Source organism: Monomorium pharaonis, chromosome 4, assembly GCF_013373865.1.
Source record: "Monomorium pharaonis isolate MP-MQ-018 chromosome 4, ASM1337386v2, whole genome shotgun sequence".
Classification (NCBI taxonomy): domain Eukaryota; kingdom Metazoa; phylum Arthropoda; class Insecta; order Hymenoptera; family Formicidae; genus Monomorium; species Monomorium pharaonis.
The window spans coordinates 9,581,353-9,606,905 of NC_050470.1; the positions used below are offsets into that span (position 1 = coordinate 9,581,353).

General features: G+C 36.9%; 1 protein-coding gene across 2 annotated transcripts in view; it reads right to left on the reverse strand.

The window, feature by feature from the left end:
- The window catches only part of LOC105835422, a 43,227-nt gene extending 19,027 nt beyond the window's left edge, over positions 1–24,200 (reverse strand). Inside the window, exons 1-2 of one of the 2 annotated variants that reach the window (XM_036285275.1) lie at positions 24,108–24,200; positions 20,787–23,638 (exon numbers count right to left, since the gene is read on the reverse strand). In XM_036285275.1, coding sequence (XP_036141168.1) covers positions 20,787–20,988 — 202 coding nt within the window. In that variant the 5' untranslated portion in view covers positions 20,989–23,638; positions 24,108–24,200. Of the gene's footprint in view, positions 1–20,786; positions 23,639–23,841; positions 24,065–24,107 lie in introns of those variants that run through there. The other variant, XM_036285274.1, reaches the window with a different exon arrangement.
- Positions 24,201–25,553: the final 1,353 nt, after the last annotated feature.

A 25,553-nucleotide genomic window follows, 5' to 3' on the forward strand; every position in this document is an offset into this window, starting at 1 on the left:
TAATTCATAAATTGAATTCTATAAAAATTGTAAACTCTCTTATATTTATCAAATATTATAAAAGTTTGTGTATTTTGTTAAAACTTCTTTTTCAAAACTTTAAATTTTTATCCATAATTATTTTATTGCAAAACTACATCAGCTTGAAAGGCGTCGAAAAATTTACGTGCAAACAATAATTATCTTTTAAAATATCAGTTACGTCAGGTTCTCTCTCTCTCTCTCTTTCTGATTTATGATATTTGTGTTTTACAGATCGCTCGTCTCTGCCACAGCGTACAGGTCTGAAATTACGTTTAACTTTGACTTGCGATAAATCGTTCACGCGTTTCGGAAGTGTGTCGAGTCATTGCGTCTCATCTCGCGAGAAGGACGTGTTTTCGGCGGTAATTTTCCAATGGCCGAAGCGGTTAGCGCGGCGTAAACATTCGTGGAAGCGACGGCCTCAGTAATTATTTGACGGCACTGTCTGACGACGCATTCAAAAGTCGCCTAATGCACCCTGAAAGGCTCAATGCAGGTTTTCAAGTGGAAAGAATATTAATGCGAGTCGCCGCTCTTGTTACGGCGCTCCCCCCCCCCCTCCCCCGAGATACGCAGAAATTTTGCATAGTATGGAGCTCAAAAATTTTCGTCTTCCTCTTAAATGTTTAGTGACGCGTAAATGTGCTTAAAAATTCTTCCTTAAGATTATATTATACAACAGCGGCGCTGAAAAGAATTACGGTTATTTTTATGCTTTCGCAATATCTTTGATTTTAATTAGTATTAGTTTCGATAAAGAATACTATTTTAAATAGAAACGCGCGCAATCTGATTCCGCGTTTGGTCCTAAATATTCGTCCCTGGACAATTCTCGCAACACGGCGTAATTTATGCGCACAATGAGCGCGCTCTCTAAATTTGCGACACAGCAGATGCAACAACACTACCTCCGCAGTGAGATATTTTGCCGAGTAAAATTCGGCGAACATGTTTTGTTTCATTAGCCTCGCGAGAGAAAAGACATCATTGTCATCATTTGTCGAATTTGCACAATGAGCGAATTGTTGTGTAGTTTGTCAGCTTTCTTTTTAAGTAAAATCGCAATTTATTTAAAATAATAAAATTTAGCGGAAAAAGGCATGCAATATATATGCATGCAAGGCAAAAGAGAAATTAATATTAGTGATTAAATATAATACATTAATTCATTCTTTTTGATTTAAAAAACACTATAAAAAGCCGAAAAAATATAAAGGAAAAAGCTAATGATCTCATTACAATAGCTTTTCATGGATACTTTAAGAAAAAAAGTCTATCTTAGTCTAAAATATTACATATAATACGTATACATATAAATAAATAATTGACATTAATGATTCACAGAATTATTATAAAAAGTAATATTTAATGTTTAAATTATTCTATTTATTATGTAAATAATATTTTAAAATTCTGAGGATTACTAATGTCAATATTATAAATAAATGTTTAATATAAATTACTACATTTATTTAAAAATAAACATTATCCGATATGTGTTTGCATTAAATGCCTTGCTGTTTATTTAATATGACAAATGTGCACTTTCTCAATTAATAAAATTGTAAAATTATAAATAGAAATAATATTGAAATAAAATTCTAAGGTAGAATATAAAATTTTATAAATCAGGTATTTTATAAATTATACACGCAATTTTTATAAATTCATAAACAAAAAAGTTCAAACTTCTTATTCAAAGTCAATAACACAAATATACTATCGGTCCTTTTAACAAAATTTACACAAATATTTAAATATGCCAATGCAAATATTTCAATAGAAAAGTTTTTATCGTAAAAATTTTGCACCTATATGCTTTAATGGCGCATAGGAAAATTATGCTGTCCTAGTAGGCTTTTAAACATTATATTTAGCGCTTCTATTTATATGCAAGAAAATCTAAAAACGGATTAAATAGGACGTGCCTCTATACACGTTTCTCCTAATGAAAAAATTTTATTAAAATAACGTGTCGATGATATTCAATATACTATAGTAGCATATATAATTTTTGCTATTTTATTTTTCATATTATTTTATATTAAAAAATATTATGCTTCTAAAGGGAGAAAAGGGGTCTCTTCATATCTCTGGAAAAACCAATAAAGTTGTTTTCCGAAGTAAGATAGAATCGAAGATGCAATAATAAATTAAACATAAATAGCTATATCTAAAAATATCAATTAGAAAACCAAAATATCAATGAGACATAATTAATTCTAATGTGGAACCGATTAATGAAACGTATATATTATAAAACACATAAAAATTAATATATTATATTCTGTAAAAAAGATTTAGAAAAAATTATAATTCAGTGATTATTTTTTGTAGCACTGAAGATTTGGCTTTTATTCGTTACATTTTTATAAAAGAAATGAAAAACTAAGTTTTCATAAGAATATAGATGGCAAATTTAAATAGATTATTTTTAATCTTGTTTGGTATACAGTTATTCTTTCTAGTTCTATTTTAATAATGATTACGCGTATGTTTCAGAAATAGATAAACGAATTTATGTAAGGTTTTTGTAATTAATGAAAGAGAATTCATCACAAGAAAAATATACTTCCGATGAATTCTCTTGCGTGACAAAAATATCTATATATTTCCCCGAGTCGTTTATCGAAATGTTTTGTTCCTCAGAGTGTCTTTCCATTTTCTTTTTTCCTTCTTTTCCTCCCTTCTTTCCCTTTTTATCTGCATCTTAATCGGATTTTTCTTGCACTTTTTCCCGTTTCCTGTTTTCTCTCGAAACTTTAATTGCTAGTTCCACAATTAACCTTTCTCATGTTCCTCCTTATCCTTCATGTGTACATGCAGGTAATGGGCTTGTTCCTGGGAACTGCGTTTGATATATTGGAAAAAAAAATTCTCAATGTTCATGTGCTACCAGAGGAGTTAACGATCCACGAATAAAACCAAACGGAAAACTCCTTACGAGATAGAGTTTTGAGGCGAATTTAAAAATACAAAGAGTACAGCGGAGATTTCTCATTTATCTTATTTACAACGTATGCAATATTGGACGCGCATTAACGTACATTTGTGTTAGCACGTCCGCGACTCCATTCTGCAGTTTCTCATATCTACAAAAACGCACATCGTTCATCCACATTCGCTATACTTACAATTAGATGTTGCCTTTTTTCCGCGGTGCCTTCATCGCATAAAGGTAATGAGTTTCTCTGGAAGAACGATAATGTGCTCTCGAAGCCGTGTAATAATAGTAATTTACATCGATATCGATTAGGTCGAACAAATTACTATCATTACACGTATAAATAGGTCGATAACGATAAGCATAAACATACTCGTGATATATTTTCATCGCAATTAGCATTTTGATCACCCGATGTTTCTCTCACATTGTTACAAAATCACGAGAAATCTAATGACTCGTAGCACTTGCAATTAGCACGTACATTTACTTTGTACTTACTGGCGTTACTGGGGTTCTAAAATACATATGTAAATTCTTACAATTCCCGTGTGTTATCTTGATTCTATGTAAAGTATAACAATAGTAATTATAACGTAATTTCTACAACGTTCAGGCATTCCCATTTATTAATTTAAAGTATGAAAATTAATTACTGTATAATGCACTCGCGTTAGAACGCCTATCATCTTATATGCTCGCGATGTACGTGTCCATAGCAGGCCTGTCTAGCGCAATGGTATCCGTTAAAAGTGATGCGACAACACGTTGCGCGTCGTTAATTAAATTTTTTTTTTTCCATTTCCCGTTGTCCTGCGCACGGGAATAAGACAAACCGATGCTCTTTCCACAAACGAGATGAAAATAGGTGGCCGTACACCGGCGCGAACACCCACACGGCCTCGTTCATACATTAAAAGGTCAAGCACGTTTGTTCTTCCGTACTGAATTCGCTAATGGTGTCGCTGACGTTAGTCACGCCAACTGTAAACACGATTCTACATAATTCGCACGTGCGTAGCAACTTCGGACGTCATTGTATTTCAACACGCCTCAGATAGATTCTAGTTTTATCTAGTTTGACAATTTATCAGGGTTGGGTAAGTTAATATATTTTTGTAACAAAATTAAATTAAAATTAATGGATTATAAAATTAACTTAGTTAAATTTATAAATAGTTGTATAAATAAAAAACTAACTCAGTTAAAGTTACGTTAAGATTAATTTAACTAAAGTTAAAGTAAAAGTTAATTTTGAGCTTTATTAAATTAAAAACCATATCATTTAAATCAGATTACCAACATAATTACAGACATTACAGTATTGATTATGAAGTATATTTAATATTTTAAATTTAGTTATAATATTAATTATATAAAATATTGTTTTCATGCAGGAATGTATTTTTATTTTGTAATTTTCTTTTTTCCCCCAGATAAAATTTTTAATTTAGGAAAAAGTTAATAAGTTAAAGTTTATACGTTTCAAAAATAACTAGTTAAAATTAGAAATTAAATCATTTAAAATTAATTAAATTAAATTAAAAGTTATTAACTTTTTAATCTTATTAACTTTCAACCTTTTAACTAGTTACTACCCAACCCCGCAATTTATATTATGCAATTGTGAAAAAAAATTTTAAAAGGTTATTTTTTAAATAATCTAAGATAAGTCTGATTTTTCTAAAGTTTTTATTTGATTTTAAATTTTAAATTTGTTTACAATCGAAGAATGCTGTGATTGTAACAATTGCGATATTAAAAGGTGGAATTCTAGTGACAACACCATTTACCATTTGCCATCTCGTTTCAGTCAACAATGATCAGGATTGCTGTATGCCATTCTGTGATAGAAACTGTGGTCTTCTCGCGTGTTGTGCGATCCATCGCGTCGATTATGCATTTGTGGCGCACCGTATATTTTACAAACGGCTCCATATTCAGGTATACCGATCGATTTGTATTGTTTGCAAAATTAGAACCAATTACAAGTTGAACTTGATTTAATGATAATTATTCGAAGCAGATATGAAGCAATTGTAATTTATTAAAAAAGAAATTATTATTTCAAGACAAATTCTTTCTTAGTAATAATAAATGTTTCAATATTACTGTCTTTCATAGAGCTATTACTCTTATTCGAAGATCGAGCAATTCAAAGCTTCGAACTACAAAATTTAAAGGTTGATAGGATCGAAGTTTTAAACACATTAAAAAATGTTGCGTTTTGTGTTTAAAAAATCAAATACGCATTAAAAAGAATCGGTACAGTTTTTACATTCTGTTTTCAATTATCAATACAGTAAGAACGTTGTTAATTAATTGACACTAAACTCTCTCAAGTTTACTTAATTGTTTCAATAGAATAACAGATACTGTGCATATTTTTTTAGAAAGTATTAATTTCATAACTTATTTTTTATGTTAAAAGAATCTCAAATCTTTGTAAATCAAAGTTTTCAATCTTCCGAATTCTTTGAATATTTGAAGGATCCTTCGTCACTTCGAATCCTTCGAAACTTCAGAAATTCGAAGGTTCTTCGTCACTTTGAATCCTTCGAAGTTTCGAATATTCGAAGGTTTCGAAAAGTAGCAGCCCTAGTCTTTAATATAGAAAATTGTGCAAATCGATGCAAATTTAAAATTAAAATCAAACCTTCGACAATTAACAATTTATATTATTTTTTTGTAATATTTATTAGAGTATTGTAATATCATTCAAAGCAACTTAACAAAATTTATCTATCACTAATATATAAATGATGATAAGAAGTTGCACGAATGCATATCTCACAATTAATTTTAATTAAATAACTAAGAAATTGAGATTTGCTACTTCTACAAAATACGAACTACGGTAATTACGAGTGAGTTCTATTTTAATTAAGCTGTTGCAACAATAACGATTGTCCTTAAATATCAAAATGTTTTCAAATCGAAAGAGAGGCGAGGCCGGCTCGTTGCGAATAATATTAGCACAAGAATTCCAGTCTGAAATTAACACATTCACTGCACTCGGCGTGCATTATGAAATTTCCACATTATACGTGTGGAAATGTGCAGGTATGATTATATGATGACTGTGTGACCCGAGATGAATACGTTCCGCGCACTTGCCGACCACGCGGCCAATGTACGTCTATACCTGCGATACGTGCAAACCTAAATATGCAGCATGTGTTCGCGCGACATTCGCGATATAAATTACCACGTCGTTGTGATCTCGCGTACATAGCAAATCCGCAGGCAACGCATAAATACGTGGGCAGCGCTGTGAGATCTAGCGGGTGATACCATTCATGTCGTTACCGGCAAACATCAGTTTTTGCGAGAAAAAGGCTTTACCAAGGTTGCTCAGGAACTGAATGATTTATAGATAACGCCAATAAATAATAATAATATATTAAATCGTTTTTAATTTCTTTTACTTTTGATTTAAATAATTTTTTATTAATCAACTTTTATGTAAGAGTTTATACATGTATGTACATCACATTCTAGGGTAACATGTTATAAAATTATTAAAAGAGATATATACATAGAATTAAAAAATTACTTTAAATTAAAAAATTACTGTGCAATATTTGTTATTTATTACCTATGTTGATTCTGAACTATTATGAAACTTATTACAATTAATTAGAATCATATAAAGTAATTATCAGCTAGACATATCGTATAAGCTCGTTTAAAGAAATATCGTTAAAAAAAATAAATAATAATACTAAAGATAATAAATAGTTCTATATAACAATTATAATAGTTGTGTGAATATTTTATTCAGAAAAAGGTTCATTAAATATATTAATAAAACAATTATAATTATACAGAAATATATAAACATAAAAAATTATTACATTAACAAATTACTATTATGTTGCATATTATTAATATAATAAAATTGTTTCAATCATTTTATAATTATATTACCAATTAACAAAAATATTGTCGTTCCCATACCATTAATTATTTTTATCAATAATAATACGCATATTTCTTGTTTTTAAAATGAATCTGCTCTTTCTAAGTTAAAATGGAATTACTAATTTTATCTCTGATTGCAACAAGTAAAACTTTGTTAGAATATGTACCAAGTACGTCATTTAAAATAGTAAAGATCGTGAGAAGAATATATTTAACTAAAGTTACTAAGTTGAAAAGCACTTAAAGTTTCCACGTTGTACAAACAAAAGATACGAATGCAAAGAACGCAGATGTTGTTACAAAAAGAATGCCATTCGCAGGTGTACATAAATGGAATAATAGATGAGTTGAAAGTCTGCACCTGAAATCCAAGGAAAAGCTACTTTCGCGTTTTAACATTGATGTAACATTGCGTCTATTCGATCATTACCGTTACACCAATGAACCGAGAAAATTACATTTCTTTCTTCTCATAGACGCGGAACAAAAAGACGATTTATTACCTGACCGTCAGACACAAGTCGTGAATTCAAATAAATCACATTTTTAGAAAAATAACTTTCTCAAGTGTAACATTAACAATTTTTCGATAGCATTCGATCTGAAAATATAAGCATTTTCTCTTGGAAAAAGATAGATTTTATAATTATCTCTGTATCTCTTAAAGGTTAAATAATATGCTAGAGTTATCACCTGTATCGCATATGCAGTAATTTTTTTTTCTTCACAATTTTGTTGTTTACGTATTCCTATCGCGTTGCGCCATTAGAAGCTATATATATTAATATTATTTTACGTGGGTTTAAATGAAGAGCATATCAGCCGGAAAAGTTCCAGTTTACTGGTTCAGTATTAACGGTATACCATGCCGCTTAATACGTTTTAACTCGAGTCTACGACTGTATTTCGAGGCGTTAATAATTCGGCGATTGCAAATTAGAACGTTGCTCTTGCCGGTCGGATCGGCGGGCGCGCACAAATCGGTAGGCAGTATTCGTGACAACATTTTATAAATATTGCGCCGTGAATGAACAAACGTTACGCGTGCTTGAATGGAAAGACTCGCGACGTGCGTAAATATAGTCAACACGCTATTTTCCATGCACGGTGAAAGGAGCACACCGCGCGATCGCACTCGTAGCCGCGTGGAAATACTCGCGGTTTATGCCGCTTGCCATTTTTAGAAGCAATATTCACACCGCCGTAATAAGCTATAATAAAGTATCGCGATATGTTTCCAATATCGCGTCTCGCGGTCACTGAACTTAATAATCATTTTATTGCAGCGGCGTGACGTCTGTCTAGACGATATAACAACAAGCAGACAAATTACAGCTTGACGACGAGGAATCTTGACTTCATCGTGAATCGAAAAGGTGAGAATGTAAAACCTGCTGCTGGCAAGGAAAATAATTTTTAGGATCGCGAAAGGAATTTTTTTTTATCATCTGTATAATTGAAAGTGTTTGGTTTACTTTCGGAACTGGAATTTAGAGAGATATAGGCAAATAAAACTAAAAGAAAAGTTCGAATAAAACTAACAATTAAAAAAAAAAAAAACTAGGAGAAGCGAGATATCTCGTTAATCGACGGAATAATTATATTTCTTGTCATTGTATCCCGTTGTCCTTTGTTAAACATATTCTTTGTTCAAACGTTATTTATCGCGTTTCCTGTGATTCCCTCTGTTGTATATCCCTTTTGCCGTATGATGTATACAACAACATAGAGGCGAGGTCAATTACGTTGTCATGTCTTTAATCTCTTGCGACGATAAGTGGCTATCCGCTTCCAATATAAATGGAGATCCTCGGGCGGGTAGTGGCAATTCGTGTAATGTTCTTCCCGTTTCATAACTTACGGGTGATATCGGCTTACGCACACTCTCGGGAGATATCCATCGAAAAAAAAATATCGCTGCGAGGGAAACGTCCAATTCAGTCTGGCTTTCCAGCCAGCTATCGCGATCTTTTGTTCCGCCGGAAGGGGCTTAAGTAGCTTATGTTATTCGCGAAAAGACGTCCATACCGTTCTTTTATAGATCACATCAGCCCTTTTCATATTCGACCCACATAATGCTTTTATCTCTACGTGTATTTTTCTCATTGTTCGTATATATAACAAGAGATTACTGAGAATCATCCTTTCATGTGCTCGACGAGTCGATGATGAGGATATCGAAGGTAATGAGAGTCAATAATTTCTGAAATTTATTGTATTAAATTCAAGGAGATTAATATCAAAAGAGAGAGAGAGAGAGAGAATCATGAATAATAATTTGAAATTACTGCTAACTTAAAATCATCAGAATGCATAAGAGAGAGTGAAAGTGTGAGAAATACGCTAAACAAATAATTTATAAACAAAATAATAAATATCAGTGCAAAGAAAAGAAAAAGATATCAACAATTTATCTATTAAATTAATTGTAATTATTGTGAATAATGATTGCGAGACAATTAATTTTGATATAAATTTAATAAAATCCTGTTCATCTGTGACGTCCTCCAGTTTTTCATCAATTACAGCAAATGCACAGTAAAAGGTTATTGCACAGTATCAGTACGCTTCCGAGCGCATGACATATGCAGCACTATATTGCTGTAACGTAGGTGAGCTTGCATTCATCATCAGCTTCAATATCGGTTCATACTTTTGCGTCACAAATCGCAAAAAGTGCGATTACATTTTATAATAGAACCGACTGACATGTGTCGAATACCGTGTGTAGCTTGCGCATCCGGTATATACAACGTCTGTACAACGATTTTTCGCTGAAATATCCAACAAAATCGGATGGCACTATCGGACGCATCAGGAAGCTCTCTACAATTCGCAATAAAAGCGCGACGTAGTACATCGCTTCCATTGTGCGTCTATACTAAAACATAAATAGCGATAGGCTGAATAAAACGCACAAAATAATTATTTTTATCTACAATCTTATGTAATTGTAATTATTATGATCTTGGCCCCTGACGATCTAGGAAGAGTAGAATACGCAAAGTCGCTGGAGGACGTTGTCTTGTCGTTCTAACGATTAACTGACGTAATGGCACCGATCTATGTTAAATACGGACTATTATCGGCATGACATCCTGCAGATCTTGGCGTCACGATTGGCACGAACACGCGAACCATGACCTGGGTGTAGCCTGCCCGTGCAACACACGACGCGGTCGTTGCGAAATTCGCATGGCGCCATATCCGTCTGTTATCTCGGGAAAAAAATCTGATGTCTTCTCTTTTGATAAACACATTCGATATTTCACCACGGTCGAAAATCAATCTGAATTTAGCAGGGTGTAAAAAAGTGTGTGACTTTCGTACGTTTTCGATCATTTTTTTTTATCACTTTTAACTTTATAGCTTTTAACAGATGCTTAACTTCCTTCTTTTTTTCTTACGTAGTAAAAGAGGAATCCGTCTTTGTCTCGCTTATCATATGTTTATATAAAAATAATAAGACTTGTGATATTTTTTGATTTTTCCATAATTTTTCGAGCAAACATTTCTAAAACATTTCTATTTGTGCGTTCTATTTTTTTTTTAGAAATGTGCACGGTTATGCAAATTAAAACAATAATTCTTGTTTTAATTTTCATTACTGTACACATACTTCACTAAAGAAATACATCGATTTGAATATTTTTATACTTTTTACAAGAGTCATAAATCAGATGTAGTTAGAATCGTTTGATTGCCGTGGTCTACAATTACTAGAACCGATGTTCCATTGAGAAATATTATAAGTGTGATTCACTTGTAATTTATGCGAACCATATTTGATTCATCGTTCTATGAATGGTGATTCGTTTTCTCCTATTACAAAAGACATATAAGCATTTTTATACAGTATTAAATAAAGTATAAACGCAGTGAGAAATATTTGCCAAAATTGTGGGCATTAATATTTTAGTTTGTCAAGTTTAAAATTCGTAAAAAAAACCTATTATTTGACGCACCCTATAATAATTTGAGATATAATGTCGTTAAAAATATTATTAAATTTTCGTCAAAAGCGAGAATTCCTATGTAATTGCACGTTTATGACAAATGAGTTAAATTCCAATTCAACATTCGAAGTAAATATGCATTTCTGTTTCTCACATCTACGTTTTTTTTGTTATAGAAATAAAAATATTCTATATCCGTAGCAATTATAAAGAATTATTCTTCTATATATCTTTCCTTGTTTTCTAAAAAAAAATATTTCTTTCGCAGAAGAAGGTACAAAGTTTTTACGCATGAACACACGCAATTGTTTCCCTAATAATCCAAACACAAAAAGCCATCTGTTCTCTCTAGATAGTCTAGATTTTGGGTAACTCCATTATTAAGCCTCTACAATTATTATAAGGATAATTATTATAAAGGATAATTGGGCAATTATCTGTGGATTACGTGAAAGATGAGTGTAACGTTGCAATCCTATATCGTACCTAAATGCGCATCGAGCGTTGGCTACACCCGCAAGTTACACAGTGTTCATATATACATGTATTCGCTATTTAGCCCATAGTAATGCACTCCCACCATTTCCGCCGGATGTTGAATTCCCGGAGAACTTCTCCTAGGCGGGTAAACGCGATTTATCGTTTGAGAATTCCACGTAATGCTGCCGCTCGCGACATTTGCATGTTGAAACTTAACATTTAATTTTGCGATTTACTACATAACTTCTCTTCTTACAATTAGTGTTAACATTGTACAACTCTCATATTACAAAAAAAAGTGGAAACATGCTTTTCTTTAGTCCAAAAAATCATGAAAATGAAAATGTACTAGTTATACCGGAAAATGCAAACAACAATAGTTTTTTTTTACAAATTTAACCTACTTGAAAATCTTATATTTTTTATAAACTTTAAAGGTTGGCGGTAAATTAAATTTTGATAATTTAAATTTTCCAAAGCTAAGCTAAATTCGTAAAATTTTTGTAGGAACAACTACTTTGATACAAATGAGTTCAATAATAACAAAAATTTGTGTATTTGAGTATTTTCGAAAAAAACAATCTAGATCTGATTTTTGTAAGTTATTCAATATTTATAAAATTTTTTGATTAATAAATAAAAAAGTATATTATTATAAATTTATACAGAGCTTAAAAACTGTATATATACTAATAAAAAAATACGTGCTATTTGTGACTATAATTGCGTATATAGTAAAATAATTATGCATAGTTATTATATCATTTATATAGTAACTATTACAATAATAGTAGTAATAATAATCATATATTTATAGTGATACCAATGAAAAAATTATACTATAAATTATACAGCTTCAAAATATACCATATTAATATTATAGTAATAATTACTATAAAAATGATATTCTTTATTATAATTATCTTACTATGCAATTGCAGTCACAAATACAACACATTTTTCTATTAGTGTATTCATCACTATTGCCGCTATTATAAAATACAATTATCAAATACAATATATTAAATATCATAATAGTATACGCTTACTCTTTTTAACTATTATATTACCGGCGTCCACCCACGCGGTAATTGCTGACCTCTCGCACCATCTCCGAAACTTATTTGCTTGACATATCTATAACCGTGTAATATAATAGCAAACGCCCACGCAGGAATTTACCGTGAGAGAAATTCTTGGGATTCTACAAATCTCAATACACAGATTTTAGATAAGCAAAGTACGTCGGCACTGACGTAAATGCATCTTTATTGAAAATAATAAGTCGATATACTTTTTTTTAGGTATGTGTTGTTTCCATCTTGCTGCTCCAATACTCTCCTATTTTCGTGTGCGAAATAAATGACAGAATTATTAAATTAACCAAACATTAATAATGAATATCAAATAAACTGCATTCATCTTTAATTAGCTCACGTTCCATTTTCTCTCGTATTAAATTAAAGCTGTTAAAATAAATTTGAGAAATCATGATCATCAATTATAATTAAATATCAATATTTACGATTTTGAAGTCGAAAAATAAACATAATCAACGTTTTTACAAAATAAAAAATTACAGATTAACAAAACAAACAAAATAAACTCTTCTCTACTTTAGTTATCGCGATAAAAAAAATTCGTACATCGGAATTTTTTTATTCACCATCAAACTCTCTCTCTGTGTGTGTGTGTGTGTGAGAGAGAGAGAGAGAGAGAGATAAGCTTGCTTAAAATATACAGTAACATAATCTGCTAAATCCGCTGAACATGCACGCGCGATAATTGCGAATCATACGGCAACTTACGTCAATGAATTTCGACCACTGTGTCACAACTCAGCATGGTGATTACGGCGGATATCGCGATTTGCTTTGTAGACGATAAAACGGATCGCTCTGCGACTGGAACCGTGGCATGTGTATCGAGCGCAAACGATACGATTGACAATGCCCATGTTTCCTCTCGAATTACGTTATCAGGCACCTTTGCGATATGTATTTTCATACATTATATATTATACGTAGCGCGGTAATATCGATTTTATGGCAATTAAGACACAATGAACACGTGTGAGAGAATTGTTAATTCTAACGCAAGTATTTATACATATATCTTATGCTAAAACTTTTCTTTCGTGTTAATGTGTAATATAGTATTTGTTAAGGTAATAAAACAAAAACACAGACATTGCTTATTATTAGTAAAGATAAATAATTAATTTTCTCTTAATTATATTATTCTTCTCTCTACGTGCTATGACTATGCATGTATGATGAATCACGACAAAAGAATAAAAATGAGATTAAATTTTCTTTCGCGGCATGTTTCTGTACTTTACTTCTAATAATTTTAACTATAAATTTGTCATATATTTATCATCAAGGACATTATTATTATAAAAAAAATGTATTCATTTACTGCCGAAGTTTACTTCTTTTTCGAAATATTTTAACGTGTTGCATTATAGCGCGTCGCAAAATGTACACTCTTCGCCGGGAAAGACTTTTGTCTCGGATTACTCGAGGGAACTTGCGCAACAAAGAGATTTCAGAAAGTCAACCGAATTGACGGAGTACTTTCGCAACGCAACGTCGTCATCATCCAGAAGCATTTACACGTAGGAATCCTCAACGACAACCGGGTGTTCCGTTATGAACGAGAGTCCTCGCGCGCCGGTAGACGAGACTCCCGCGCACGCGGACTGTAATTTTTAGAGAAAGATCGCGATATAGAGAGTGGAGTCGCGGAGCGAGGGGGGGGCGGGAGGGGAGGGGGAAGGGGACAGAGTGAGTGAGAGCCAGGTAAAGGCCGTTGCACTCCCGGCTGGAAGACTCCTGGGCCCTAGCGTAGCGGTACCTTATGCCTTTCTCTTCTCTTCCTCTCTCTATTTCTGTCTCTCTTTTTTTTATTATATTCTATTCTTTCTTCATACACACACGCACACACACACACACACACACACACACACACACACACACACACACACACACACACACACACACACACCACACCACACGCGCGTCTCGCACCGCGGCACACATGCGTCCGTTAACATTATTTCGTCTGACGGTCGCATCGTAGTACCGCTCGAAGGAATCGGCTATGACGCATCATCAATTCGATCTGGCACGAACGCGCGAACATCGATCAACAACTGGTCCCGTGTGTAAATGGCGCTTTGACGAGCGAGGAAAACCACGTCCGTAATCGTCTGTCGCGACGGAAAAGCGTCATTTTGCTTCCCTTTGTCTCAGCTCGTTCGAATCCGTCAGTTTTTATAAATCTGACGTGCTAATGAAAAATTGAACATTGGTATTTTTATATTAATGTTAAACGAGGTGTTGTGTGGTACATTAGTTAAATTACTGAACTAATTTGTTGCTACTTTAATTTTTTTACTCGCTCTTTTATATGAAAAGCTTTCATAAATCTGTAAAATTGCGCGCAAAACAGATTTTATATTTTAATTGCATTTTTAGCTTTTTTGTGATGGATCTTTTTATTACCTTGTATAAACCTTTGCTGAAAACATTGCAGATTCCTGCAATTATAAACGCAATGTAGAAAAATGCAATTATATTAGAAAAATAAGAAATTATAGCTACATATAATTTTCCATTAAACATCTGCCTTAAAGGATAAATTCGATATTCCACGCACAAAAAAATCTCGTAAATAAAATTACTGCATCTGTTTATTTAGATAGAATTAGAGAATTGTTCGTAAACCGATACATAAAACTTGATTACGAATTAGAACAAGGTGCAAATAAGCGTTGCGTAATAAAGAGTCTACGACGTAACTTTATGATCCTATCTTTCGATTCAACGAGCAACAATAACGCGCTATGAGGGGAGGGGGGGGGAGAGGAAAAAGACGAAAGAAATGCGTCCCGCGCGCGCGTTGTTCACGGCTTATCGACTTCATCGCGGAACTTTCCCGTCAGCCCCGTTTCTCCGTCCGTAATTAACAGCTTCCTAACGTGAATCGTCATTCGTTACGCGCGACAAGAGCGACGAGTGTATGCGTGCGTGCGTGCGTGCGTGCGTGCCTGTGCGTATGCGCGTAACAGTATTCCTTGCCACCTGTGAATCCGCACACCTGTGAAACGCAGGGCTCTCGTCGCAGATAGCTACATACCTGAGGTACCTGTACGCAAGTGACCGTGCCTTATATACAGGGTGAGGAAAAGGTATCGAAACTCCGAAATAGTTCACGTTGAATATCAGTGACGCTAATGTCTCATAAAAATTACTTGCGTTACACGCGCGCGCGGTCTCTTTAAAACTGTAAAACTTTTGTTTGGAACACTGTTTCGATTATATAAGGTGACGGTTCTAATTACGAGTTAAATTTGCAAAATTAAATATTTTATAGACATGTATGTATTATTAAAAGTGCAGCAATTGTTTTACACTTTTTACTTTTTTGTATATCTATTAACACACATTTTATTATACTGATACCATAATTAAGGTTTACGTATGTTTAAACATTTTTTGGTTCAAAATTTAATAAATTCTCTCTAAAACTGTAATATTTACATGGTCAGTAATAATTTTTTAAAAATATTTATCATCGTTATATAATTGAAAAAAAAGTTCCAGTACTTTCCGTTCATAATCCTTAATTTTTCTTTCATCGTCTTTATTTTAATTGTTTCCTTTGTCTATTTCCTGTAGCGTATATATAAAAATGTCCTTGAAACAGATTATAACAAACTTTCGGAACCTATACAATATTTTTTCATAAGAATGAAAGAACATCATATATTCTTGCAGATTGAAACGTTCATTCTCTCTCAATTACAAATCCCTTTTTTTTTTATTCGCGACAGCGTTTTGCGAGCAAACTCATAAATGACGAATCTCTTTTCTCATCACAAGAATCGTAATCGAAAAACAATTTTCTTTTACACCGGTGTTTTGTTCTTTCGTTCGCCCACAAATAAACCGCGAATAGAATCCGACGAGTAAAATTCGACGGTCTACTACAGAAGCGTCGTGTGTAGAAACACACGAAACATCCGCGTCCGATACTTAACGGCGGCGTCATATGGTAGCGCAGGCACCTGCTACGCACGGGACGTGTTACACGTCTATATGTACACGCATGTGGTTGTGTGGCGGACTACACGAGCTTATCGAATGTCGACGACGTTCGTGTAAGAGCGCGAGTGTAAGAGCGCGAGTGTGGGAGCGCGCGTTGTTTCTCGGCGCGACGCGACGCGAGAGACTCCATTCCCGGAGATTTTTCTCCCGCGCCGAGGTCGGAGGAAGCCGCCGAGGAAGCGGTTGTATTATTTTTCTTTCCACGATGCTCCTCGATATGCATGCCTACACGCGGAACGAGAGAGAAAGAGAGAAAGAGAGAGAGAGAGAGAGAGAGAGAGAGAGAGAGAGAGAGAGAGAGCCGGACAATGGCGGCGGGAAGCGATGGAAATCGCGCGCGCGTAATATGGGAAACATTATTCGTACGTTGCATGCTCGAATTTCAGCGAGGATTCTTCCCTCGTGATTATCCTTAGATTAGACTGATTAGAGCAATCACCGCCAGCGGGTGAAGAAGAGTCGCGCGTCGCGGAATGATTGCGGGTTTTGCTTATACGCGCGATCTCCTCGGCACGCGAGCGTCATTCAACGCGCGCGCGCGCGTGCGGGATATCAACGGCAAGAAATATTACGTGCGCCGTTGTATTTAGCACAAGGAAACCGCGCGTTATTGGTTTCCGAGTAGCGCGGTTTATTGAGCAACGTCCGTCTCGTCGTCTTGTCGTCGTCGCTCTTTGAAATATCGCGCTTTTGTGTGGCGCGGTATAGGATAATATAACGGATAATGAGTGTGTCGCGACGCGCTTGACGTCGCGAGCGAAGACGGGGGGAGGAAACGTGTGCTCGTTTGGCCCCGAATACGAGCCACTTATACCTTTGAAGTCCCCTTCGCTTAAAGGAATTGTCATCGCGGAGATTTGCGAGAGAGTTTGATTTACAATATTGCCGTCGGTTCGTAGATAAGCACGAATGCGTGATAGCAGGAGGCTATCAAATTAGAAATAAACAAAACACAATAAGACTCCCGTTACTGATTGCAAAGATAAAAGTTTGGCATTAGTGTAGACAGAATATTACAGGCTCCAATGATAAAATACCAGATTTTAAATAAAGGAGGTGCAAGAATCACAATAACATTGTGTGCAACTGTAATTGCGTTCACGGAGAGAATTTTCTCTTAAAAAATTAGCCTTAAAATTGGAAACAACGTAAACCTTGAAGAATTTTTAACTATACTTTTAACAAAATTTACTAAAATTTTAGTAAAATTTGGCAAAGTTTTAGTAAATTTTGTTAAAAATATAGTAAAATTCTTCAAAGTTTATGTTGTCTCACAATTACCACGATTTCAAGGGTAATTTTTAAAAGAAAATTCTTTCCGTGTATACTAAAACAATTATAGTAAAAGATACCATTTTTATATGTACAGTAACTATTACAATAAAAATGAAAATAACCATACATTTATAGTGAAAAACTATTAAAAAATTGTGCTATAAATTGTACAACTTTAATAAAACATAGCGTATATTTTTTTTTGTTAATAATATTCTTTTATTAAAATATTAATAATATTATAGTAACAATTACAATAAAAATGTCATTCTCTTTTATTTACTGGCCTCTTCTCTTTCGCTTGGCTCTAGATCTTTCTCGAAGCTACCGACAATGGCTCAAATACCTTCACTATCTCACACAAACAGAGATTATGAAAAATAAACCACGTGCATATAATGACATCGATCGAGATATTAACGATTTTTACATCTTTGGACACTCCTTTTTACATAATTACGCATTTATGTATTGAGAATGATCTGATAACAGACCGGAACGTTTATCTTTATTTCCGTCGTGCGGAATGATGCAATATAATTTTCCACACGGAGATATCCTGTAACGGCATTAATTTTGTTTCTTCGCCTGTTTCAAGTTTTAATGCAATAATAAAGATAATCGAGCCGATCACGCGCAAGCGACGAACACCTTCTGGAATGGCAAGCACGTAATAATAATAAGTGCGTTATACACACGCAACCCGGCAAATTGCTCTCGTTAAATGGAGGAAACGTTATTGACGCGATTGCGCAAAGAGTGGACGTGGCCCCGTATGTGGTGGAAATTACGCGCGATCCTAGAGAAGAACGTCGCGCGCGTCGAAGGCCAAGACCCCGTGTCTCTGCCGTAACTATTAGGCAAGAGAGAGAGAAACAGGCCGGCAAGACCGAGAGGTGGACGAGAAGGTGGAGGAGAAGCAGCGCGCGTAACGCAGCGCTGTAAAAATGAGCTGCTGGAATTAATTGGCTCGATATGGTGGCGAGTAACGTATGCGTACGAAATTGGGTCAAACCTTTACTACACCGCGCGTAGAGCCGGCGCGGCAAAATCGCGATTACACGAGGCTGATATAATGAATGAACGAAGGAACGAACGAACGTTTCTGGCTCTTTGAACGCTATTTAACACGCTCTACTTGCGACGCGACGCGACGCGACGCCATTGAAAATCCTCCCGATCCGCTTCTCTCTCAAGCTGTGCAGAAAAACAGCGTGACTCGCGCGATAATTGTGCATTCCCGATTCCGTTTTCGAAAGGTCGCCCGTGCGTCTCTTCAGATGTTTGAAACAGAGGTATATTGTAAATTATATTTATAAACCAAGAAGAGCGCGGCTTAATCTTATTAAACGATAAATATATATATATAAAACTTGCGCAATGCCTTGCAATGATGTCATCGTACATCACGGTTATTTTTGCGTGTCTTTAACGAGGAACATAAGTCATATTTGATAATCATCCGTAAACCTAGATATATTTTGCCGGAAATAAGATTAATACTCTTGATACGCAAATGTATTACATTAGTTAATTAGCGTTATGCAACAACAGCAAAACGCGCCAATGCAAATATCGATGCACCGCAATTTTTTAAACAAATAGATGTAGTTAAGATTTTCCGAGACTCCAACTCTTGATTAAAGGGCTAGAGAGTCTGTTTTATCGATAGCAATAACTTTTGTAACGAGATTGATCGACCAAGCAATAACTTTTGTAACGAGATTTAAAAAAAATTTTTTTTTGTTTTTTATATAAAATCGAATTTATAGGCTGATAGTATTACTACACTGTAATTCTGGAAGAGGATTTTCAAATCCATAAAAGAAATATTTACAAAATCTCGTTATGAAAATTTTCTAACGATTTTCGTATGTATTTCTTTTATTGATTTGAAAAAATCCTTTTCCAGAATTAAAGTGTACATACTACTGTCAGTCTGTAAACTGGACTTTATACTGAGAACGAAAATAAATACGTATAAAATCTTGTTAATGATGTGCACAAGTGATTCTACATTATCGACACCGATCAAGTTTGATGGTCACTCAAGTATTTCCTTAATTTTGAATGTAATTTATTTATTACTAGAAAGAGAAATAAATGATCCTTTTCAGGAAGGATTGTTAATTAAAAATAAGATCTTTAATTGATTTACGCAACTCGGGCACGATTTTATCTCGTTGTGTTTTACCTCCATTAGTTTACCTCCGACAGTTCTCGCATATTCAGTTTGTTCATTTATCACGTACAAAAATAAATCCAATATAGCGTAATCCAACATCCTCCGACGGTCCCGTTACATGCTTAAAGACTTGCATCGCTAATCAGTGCATCGACGAGATGAGAGAGACCCTCGGCTATCGATCATTCTATGGGATGCTCGAGAACATGCATATGCAACACATTCAATTTTATGCGCATGAGATATTTCCTCTATTTCTTGATGTAATATAAGATAAAGCATCAGAGCTACGTTTCCTAAACTAAAAGGATAAAAAGCGCACTAAATATTTTAATTAGAACGCCAATATTATCCTCCCAATGTAAATTAATTCCTAATTTTCTTCTTTTATTTATATTAATTATGCAGCTGTATAGTTAAAAAATTACTATAAAGTCTTAGAAGAGAACTACAAGGCAATATTTCTTTTTTTTGTAGACTTAAAATTTTTTGTACGGGACACGAGTTGTAGCTTACTACAGCAACTGTGTAACAAAAAGATACTATTGAAGTCGGTTGGCGAAGAAATACATTCAATCAAGAGAGCGTGATGTGAGAAAAGTCACGCACGATCAATCTTAATTAATGAAATCGATCAACGTTAACGCATTTTAAAGATTTTTTAAGACGCTAACGATATTTTCCCTCGCGATAATCTCAGAAATATTCGGAATGTTGTTACCAAACTGAAACAATAAGCGCGATAAAGACGACGCTCAGGGAGAGTGAGATCGCGAAAAAAAGTTCAGTAGCCTACATAGCGACGAAATGAGTCACGTGTGTACAGAGAAGCCGGGCCTTAATTAATAAAACCGATCACGCGCCGCGGCCGGGCAATGACTCACCGTCAGGATTGGTGAAGTATCCCCAGGTGGGAGTCCCGGTGGCCGCTGATTGCACGACCAGAGCCACGACGCTCAGGGCCAGGGCGCCGGCGGCGCCGCGCGCCGCGACGGCGCGCTTTTCGCTCCGTTGCGGATCGGTAGTCGTCGTGGCGACCGCCCTCACGTCCTGACGAGTGCTCGACGACGAGGAATTGGTTGCCATTCTTCATGCCGTTTGTATTCTTCGCGAACGCTCTCCCGGCTTTACATCGGAAACGGAGAATCCGCGAGGGCGAGAGTCCTCAACGTCGTCGCGCCGTTGCTGTCGCGGATGCGGATCGATTGCCAGGTTGTTGCACGCGTCGACACCTGTACGGCTGTACTGTCACCAACGTTATCGCGGTATGCGATTTACAGAGATTGCGCATAAGCCGTTTTTTGGAGATCGAGTCTCAGCTTGGAGACATCGTTTTATTACAGGTGGATTCAATTTCATCGACGTACCGGTATCGATATATTTATTATTGTACAATACGATCTCGACAATGCGATACTTGTACCAATGGCGAATACCGATTTTCCCATTTAATGCTCGTCGTTGTGCTCATTACTGGGGAACGAAGTATTTCGACTTTCGCGCTAAGTTCCGTTCTCTTCCGATTTTCATTAAAAGTTACAGACTAGAGTGCGATATATGTATATTCTCTTTCTCTCTCTCTCTCTTTTTCTCTCTCTTTCCCTGGATAAACATTGGCAATTTCAACTTTGCTGTAAGATCGATATAATCAATTTTGTCTTCACTTATTATCGGTTCTTCCTTGAGGATCTGACTGGAAATGATTCGTTGACAACGGCCCTCGATCCTTCAATCGAAAAGCATCCTTGGAATTTTGTCGTGGACTTGTTTGTGCCTCCGATTGCTACCGAAAACTCGATGGTCCTGAAGAGGTACCAGCTGGTATCAGGTAGACTCCTTCAATTTCGACGTCGTCGTCGTCTAGGCGGTCGATAATCGAATCTCGCGTCGACCGCGTTGTCGCGTACTCACGCACGCAATCGATAAGCCGGTAGCCCGAGAACAAGAAGGAGCGGCGGAGGTGGTTATACTTGGTACGGGAGGGGGGGGGTGGGATGGAGGAGGGTGAGCAAGGTGCAGCGGGGTGCGAGAGAATCGCGCGCGTATCGAGTTAAGCGAATTCCACGTTCCGTGTCATTGTTTCCTCCTATTTCTTTCTCTCTCTTTATTTGTCTTTTTCTTCTTTATTATTTTTCTCATGCGCCCATACGCGCGTATCTCGCATACAAAGCCTGGGGATCAGATATCACGACGCAAATATCTCCTTTATCTTAGGCCTTATTTTTGTTATTCTCATTTAAAATTCCTGAACGTGTAAATGTGTCCCTCCGAAGAAACGCATCCGAAGAAATTTTCAGGCGCCCCCAAAGCGCCCGATAACGAAGCATATACTTCTTCCGCCCGTTTTCCCTTTCTCTACCCCACTGGTACTTCTCCGCGGACAGGGACGTGCACGTGCCTTTGTTATCTACATAGGTATTTCTTCTTCCTCCCTCGAAAACCCCACGTTGGCGAGAGAGCCTATCGGTTTCCTTCGTACTCCAACCTGGACTCGGCGGTGGACTCCGCGTGAAACCGGTTTTTGCGACGTGCGCAAAGCGGCGCTGCTAAAAATAAGATACCGTCTTTCTCTCCTCCTTCTTTATCTCCGTTCCTTTCTTCTTTCTCTCTCTTCTTTTCCTCCCCCCTCCTCTCACGCACTATCTTTCTCTCGTCCCGTCTTCCTTTCCACCTTCTTCCGTTTGTCTCTCTTCCCCGATTCTTATTCTCCCCGCGTTCGCGTTCCGCTTCGAGCGTTCCGGAGAAGGGGAGCGAGTATACCGGAGCGCGCGATGCTCGCTGGATCGATCGTTAAGCGACGATCGGTCGATTCCGTCGATCACCGTCGCGTCATTAATGGCATTCCATTGTCATCGTTGAAATAAACACGAGCCTTACTCACGGGAGATGTTCCTTCTTGCACTTTCTCGCATCGTCCTCGATGCACGTTTTCTTTTCTTCTTTCTCTTTGTGTTACTTCTCGCGATGTCCCTTAATACCTCAGGTGCGGAGCAACGGAAACTCTCCCCCTGTTTTCCCTTCTCTCTCTTTCTCTCTCTCTCTCTCTACATCGTCGTCGCCGTCGTCGTAGTCGAGCTGGGATCGCCGGTGTTACGAGCCTACACCCACCTATCCACCCTGCTCGGCCACGCCGCCGCTCCTGGAGGTCACGCGTTGTCCGTTAGGTTGGATTGGCTGGTAGCACGGGCCGCTTGCTATTCACCGAGTCGACTATAGTGCCGCTATAGTTATCGATCGCTCGCGGATACGCTCGCTTCATTTTGTACCACATCTGAGGCCTACAAGGAGGTTTCGCAACGCGCTCACGTCCGTCCGTCCGCTCGCTCGCTCGCTCGCTCGTTTACTCACGCACGTTCACGCGTTCCTCAGCTCGCACGCATCGTGCACCACGAGTACGCCGTCGCGCTTGATTTTCCCGCTCTTTCCCGCACGATGGAAACCACGACACCCGCGACGATGCGCACACGAGCCGCAGTTCGCATCAGCCCGGCGATCACTTTCCCCCCGTGCAGTGTCACCGTGTCACCGTGTATATGGGTCACACGACGACGCGCGGCGAGTCGCCGTCGTCGCCGCGCGCAGACGTCGCGACGCGTCGAGCGATGTCACTTCTTCCTCTTCTTCTTCTTCCTCTTCCCCGGGTTGGAGGCGACGTGTCGCGGCGCTGCGTTGGTCTCCGACTCTCTCGGCGCGGCGCGCGACGTTACGTGTCCTTCACGCGTTACCTGTCTGCCTGCTGTAGTCCGTGCGCGGAGTAGTCATGCATAAAAAAAAGAAATCACGTGCACGTTACACACACGCACGTACACACATATACACACTCGCGCGCGCACTCACGCGGCGAGGAAAAGGTGGGCCGCGAAACGCGCGACGCGTTACTCGTAGAAGAAAAAAAAAAGGAAAAGCCTCTCTCTATCGTTTTGCGCGAAATATTTGTACCTGCGTACCTGCCGCCGATGCACGCGCACGCACGCAAGCGCGCACGCACGCACGCACCGCGTTTATTACATGTATGCACCGTACGCGCGGAATACGGAGCGTGCGTGCCGAGCGGCGATTGCGCCGAGTGCGCGCCGAGAGGGAAGAGAGAGAGCGAGAGAGAGAGAGAGAGAAAAGAGCGTGCGGAAAAGAGAGAAAGAGAGAGTGAGAGAGGACGCGCCGCGCGCGCGGTAACGAAAGCGGGGTGAGAGAGAAAAGGACAATACGTGTACGCGAGCCTGCGCGCTGCGCGGCATACTGAGCTCCGGTGCCGAGCGACGCGACCGAGTCGCCTGGAACGGAACGCTCCCGTCCTTCTCTGTACCTTCCCTCCTCCTCTCGTCTGCCACTCGCGTTTCTCCCTCCCCCCCCCCGCTCCTTCCCTCGTGCTGTACTCTGTACTCTTCCCGTGGACTTCACTTCGTGCCCACCACCTTCGCGCTCGCGTCGCACCTCCACGCTCCTTTCGCCGCTCGGCGAACCCGGGACGAAGCGCAAGATGGACTTTTAAACGAGGAGGAGACTGAATTGATTGAAAGTAGGAAGGAAGAGATAAATCTGCTGTACCGTGTCATTTTGTGCCTCGATGATCAATGAAGCGGATTCGATGAAGCGCGTGCTTTCAATTGTCGCGTCGACTCGCAATTGCGTGTCTTTCGACAAGAGCGCGCTTTTTCACTTTTTTTTAAAAATAAATAAATGTGTACTTTTAATATTTTTTTTAATGCGCATTTCGATATTATATTAGAACAATGTTAATGAATAGGGTTAATAAATTGATGCATCGTTTATTTTTTAATCAAAAAATGGGATAATATAAAAGATATTAATGTAAAATATAAAAACATTTGCATTTTTATTAAAATTATACTCTCTACCTTACTTATTAATAAAATTATCTTTATTTATTGACTGTACATTACGAGTTATTCTACACGGAATTTTTTTTTTTAATTACTCTTAAAATCGTGGTAATTGTGAGACAACGTAAACTTTGAAGAATTTTACTATACTTTTAACAAAATTTATTAAGATTTTAATAAGGCAAAGTTTAAGTAAATTTTGTTAGAAGTATAGTAAAATTTACTAAAATTTTATTAAAACTTTGCAAAGTTTTAGTAAATTTTGTTAAAAGTATAGTAAAATTCTTCGAGGTTCACGTTGTCTCACAATTACCACGATTTTCAGGGTAATTTTTAAGAAAAAATTCTCTCCGTGTACATTTTATTAAAGGAAAATTCCGACGTTTTTTCATATTGTAAAGTAGGTTTATTACGCTGTATTTTTTCGAACATTGTTTATCAATTTATGTAACTGCATGGATATAAAAACTTTATGATGTGTGCACGCGCGCACACGTGCACCAATCGATTATTCTATGTTAATTAAGTTGCCTTCATCTTTTAAATTTATTTTTTCCCCGATAGCTATTCGAACTTGAATATTATCCCCATTAGCTTTTATTCGCCATGACAAAAATGACGTCGTTCAGCTTCGAGATTAAAGTAACGGTCGCCTGCAATTTGTCGTAAACGCTTTTTAGAAAATAGCCGAGGTTATTGCTCGAGCATTTTGCAATCACGCGCAATATCACAGTGTGAATTTTTTTTTTTTTTCACGAACAGACGTCGCATTTTGTTTAATTAAAGTTAAATTAAGCGCCTTTGTCCTCC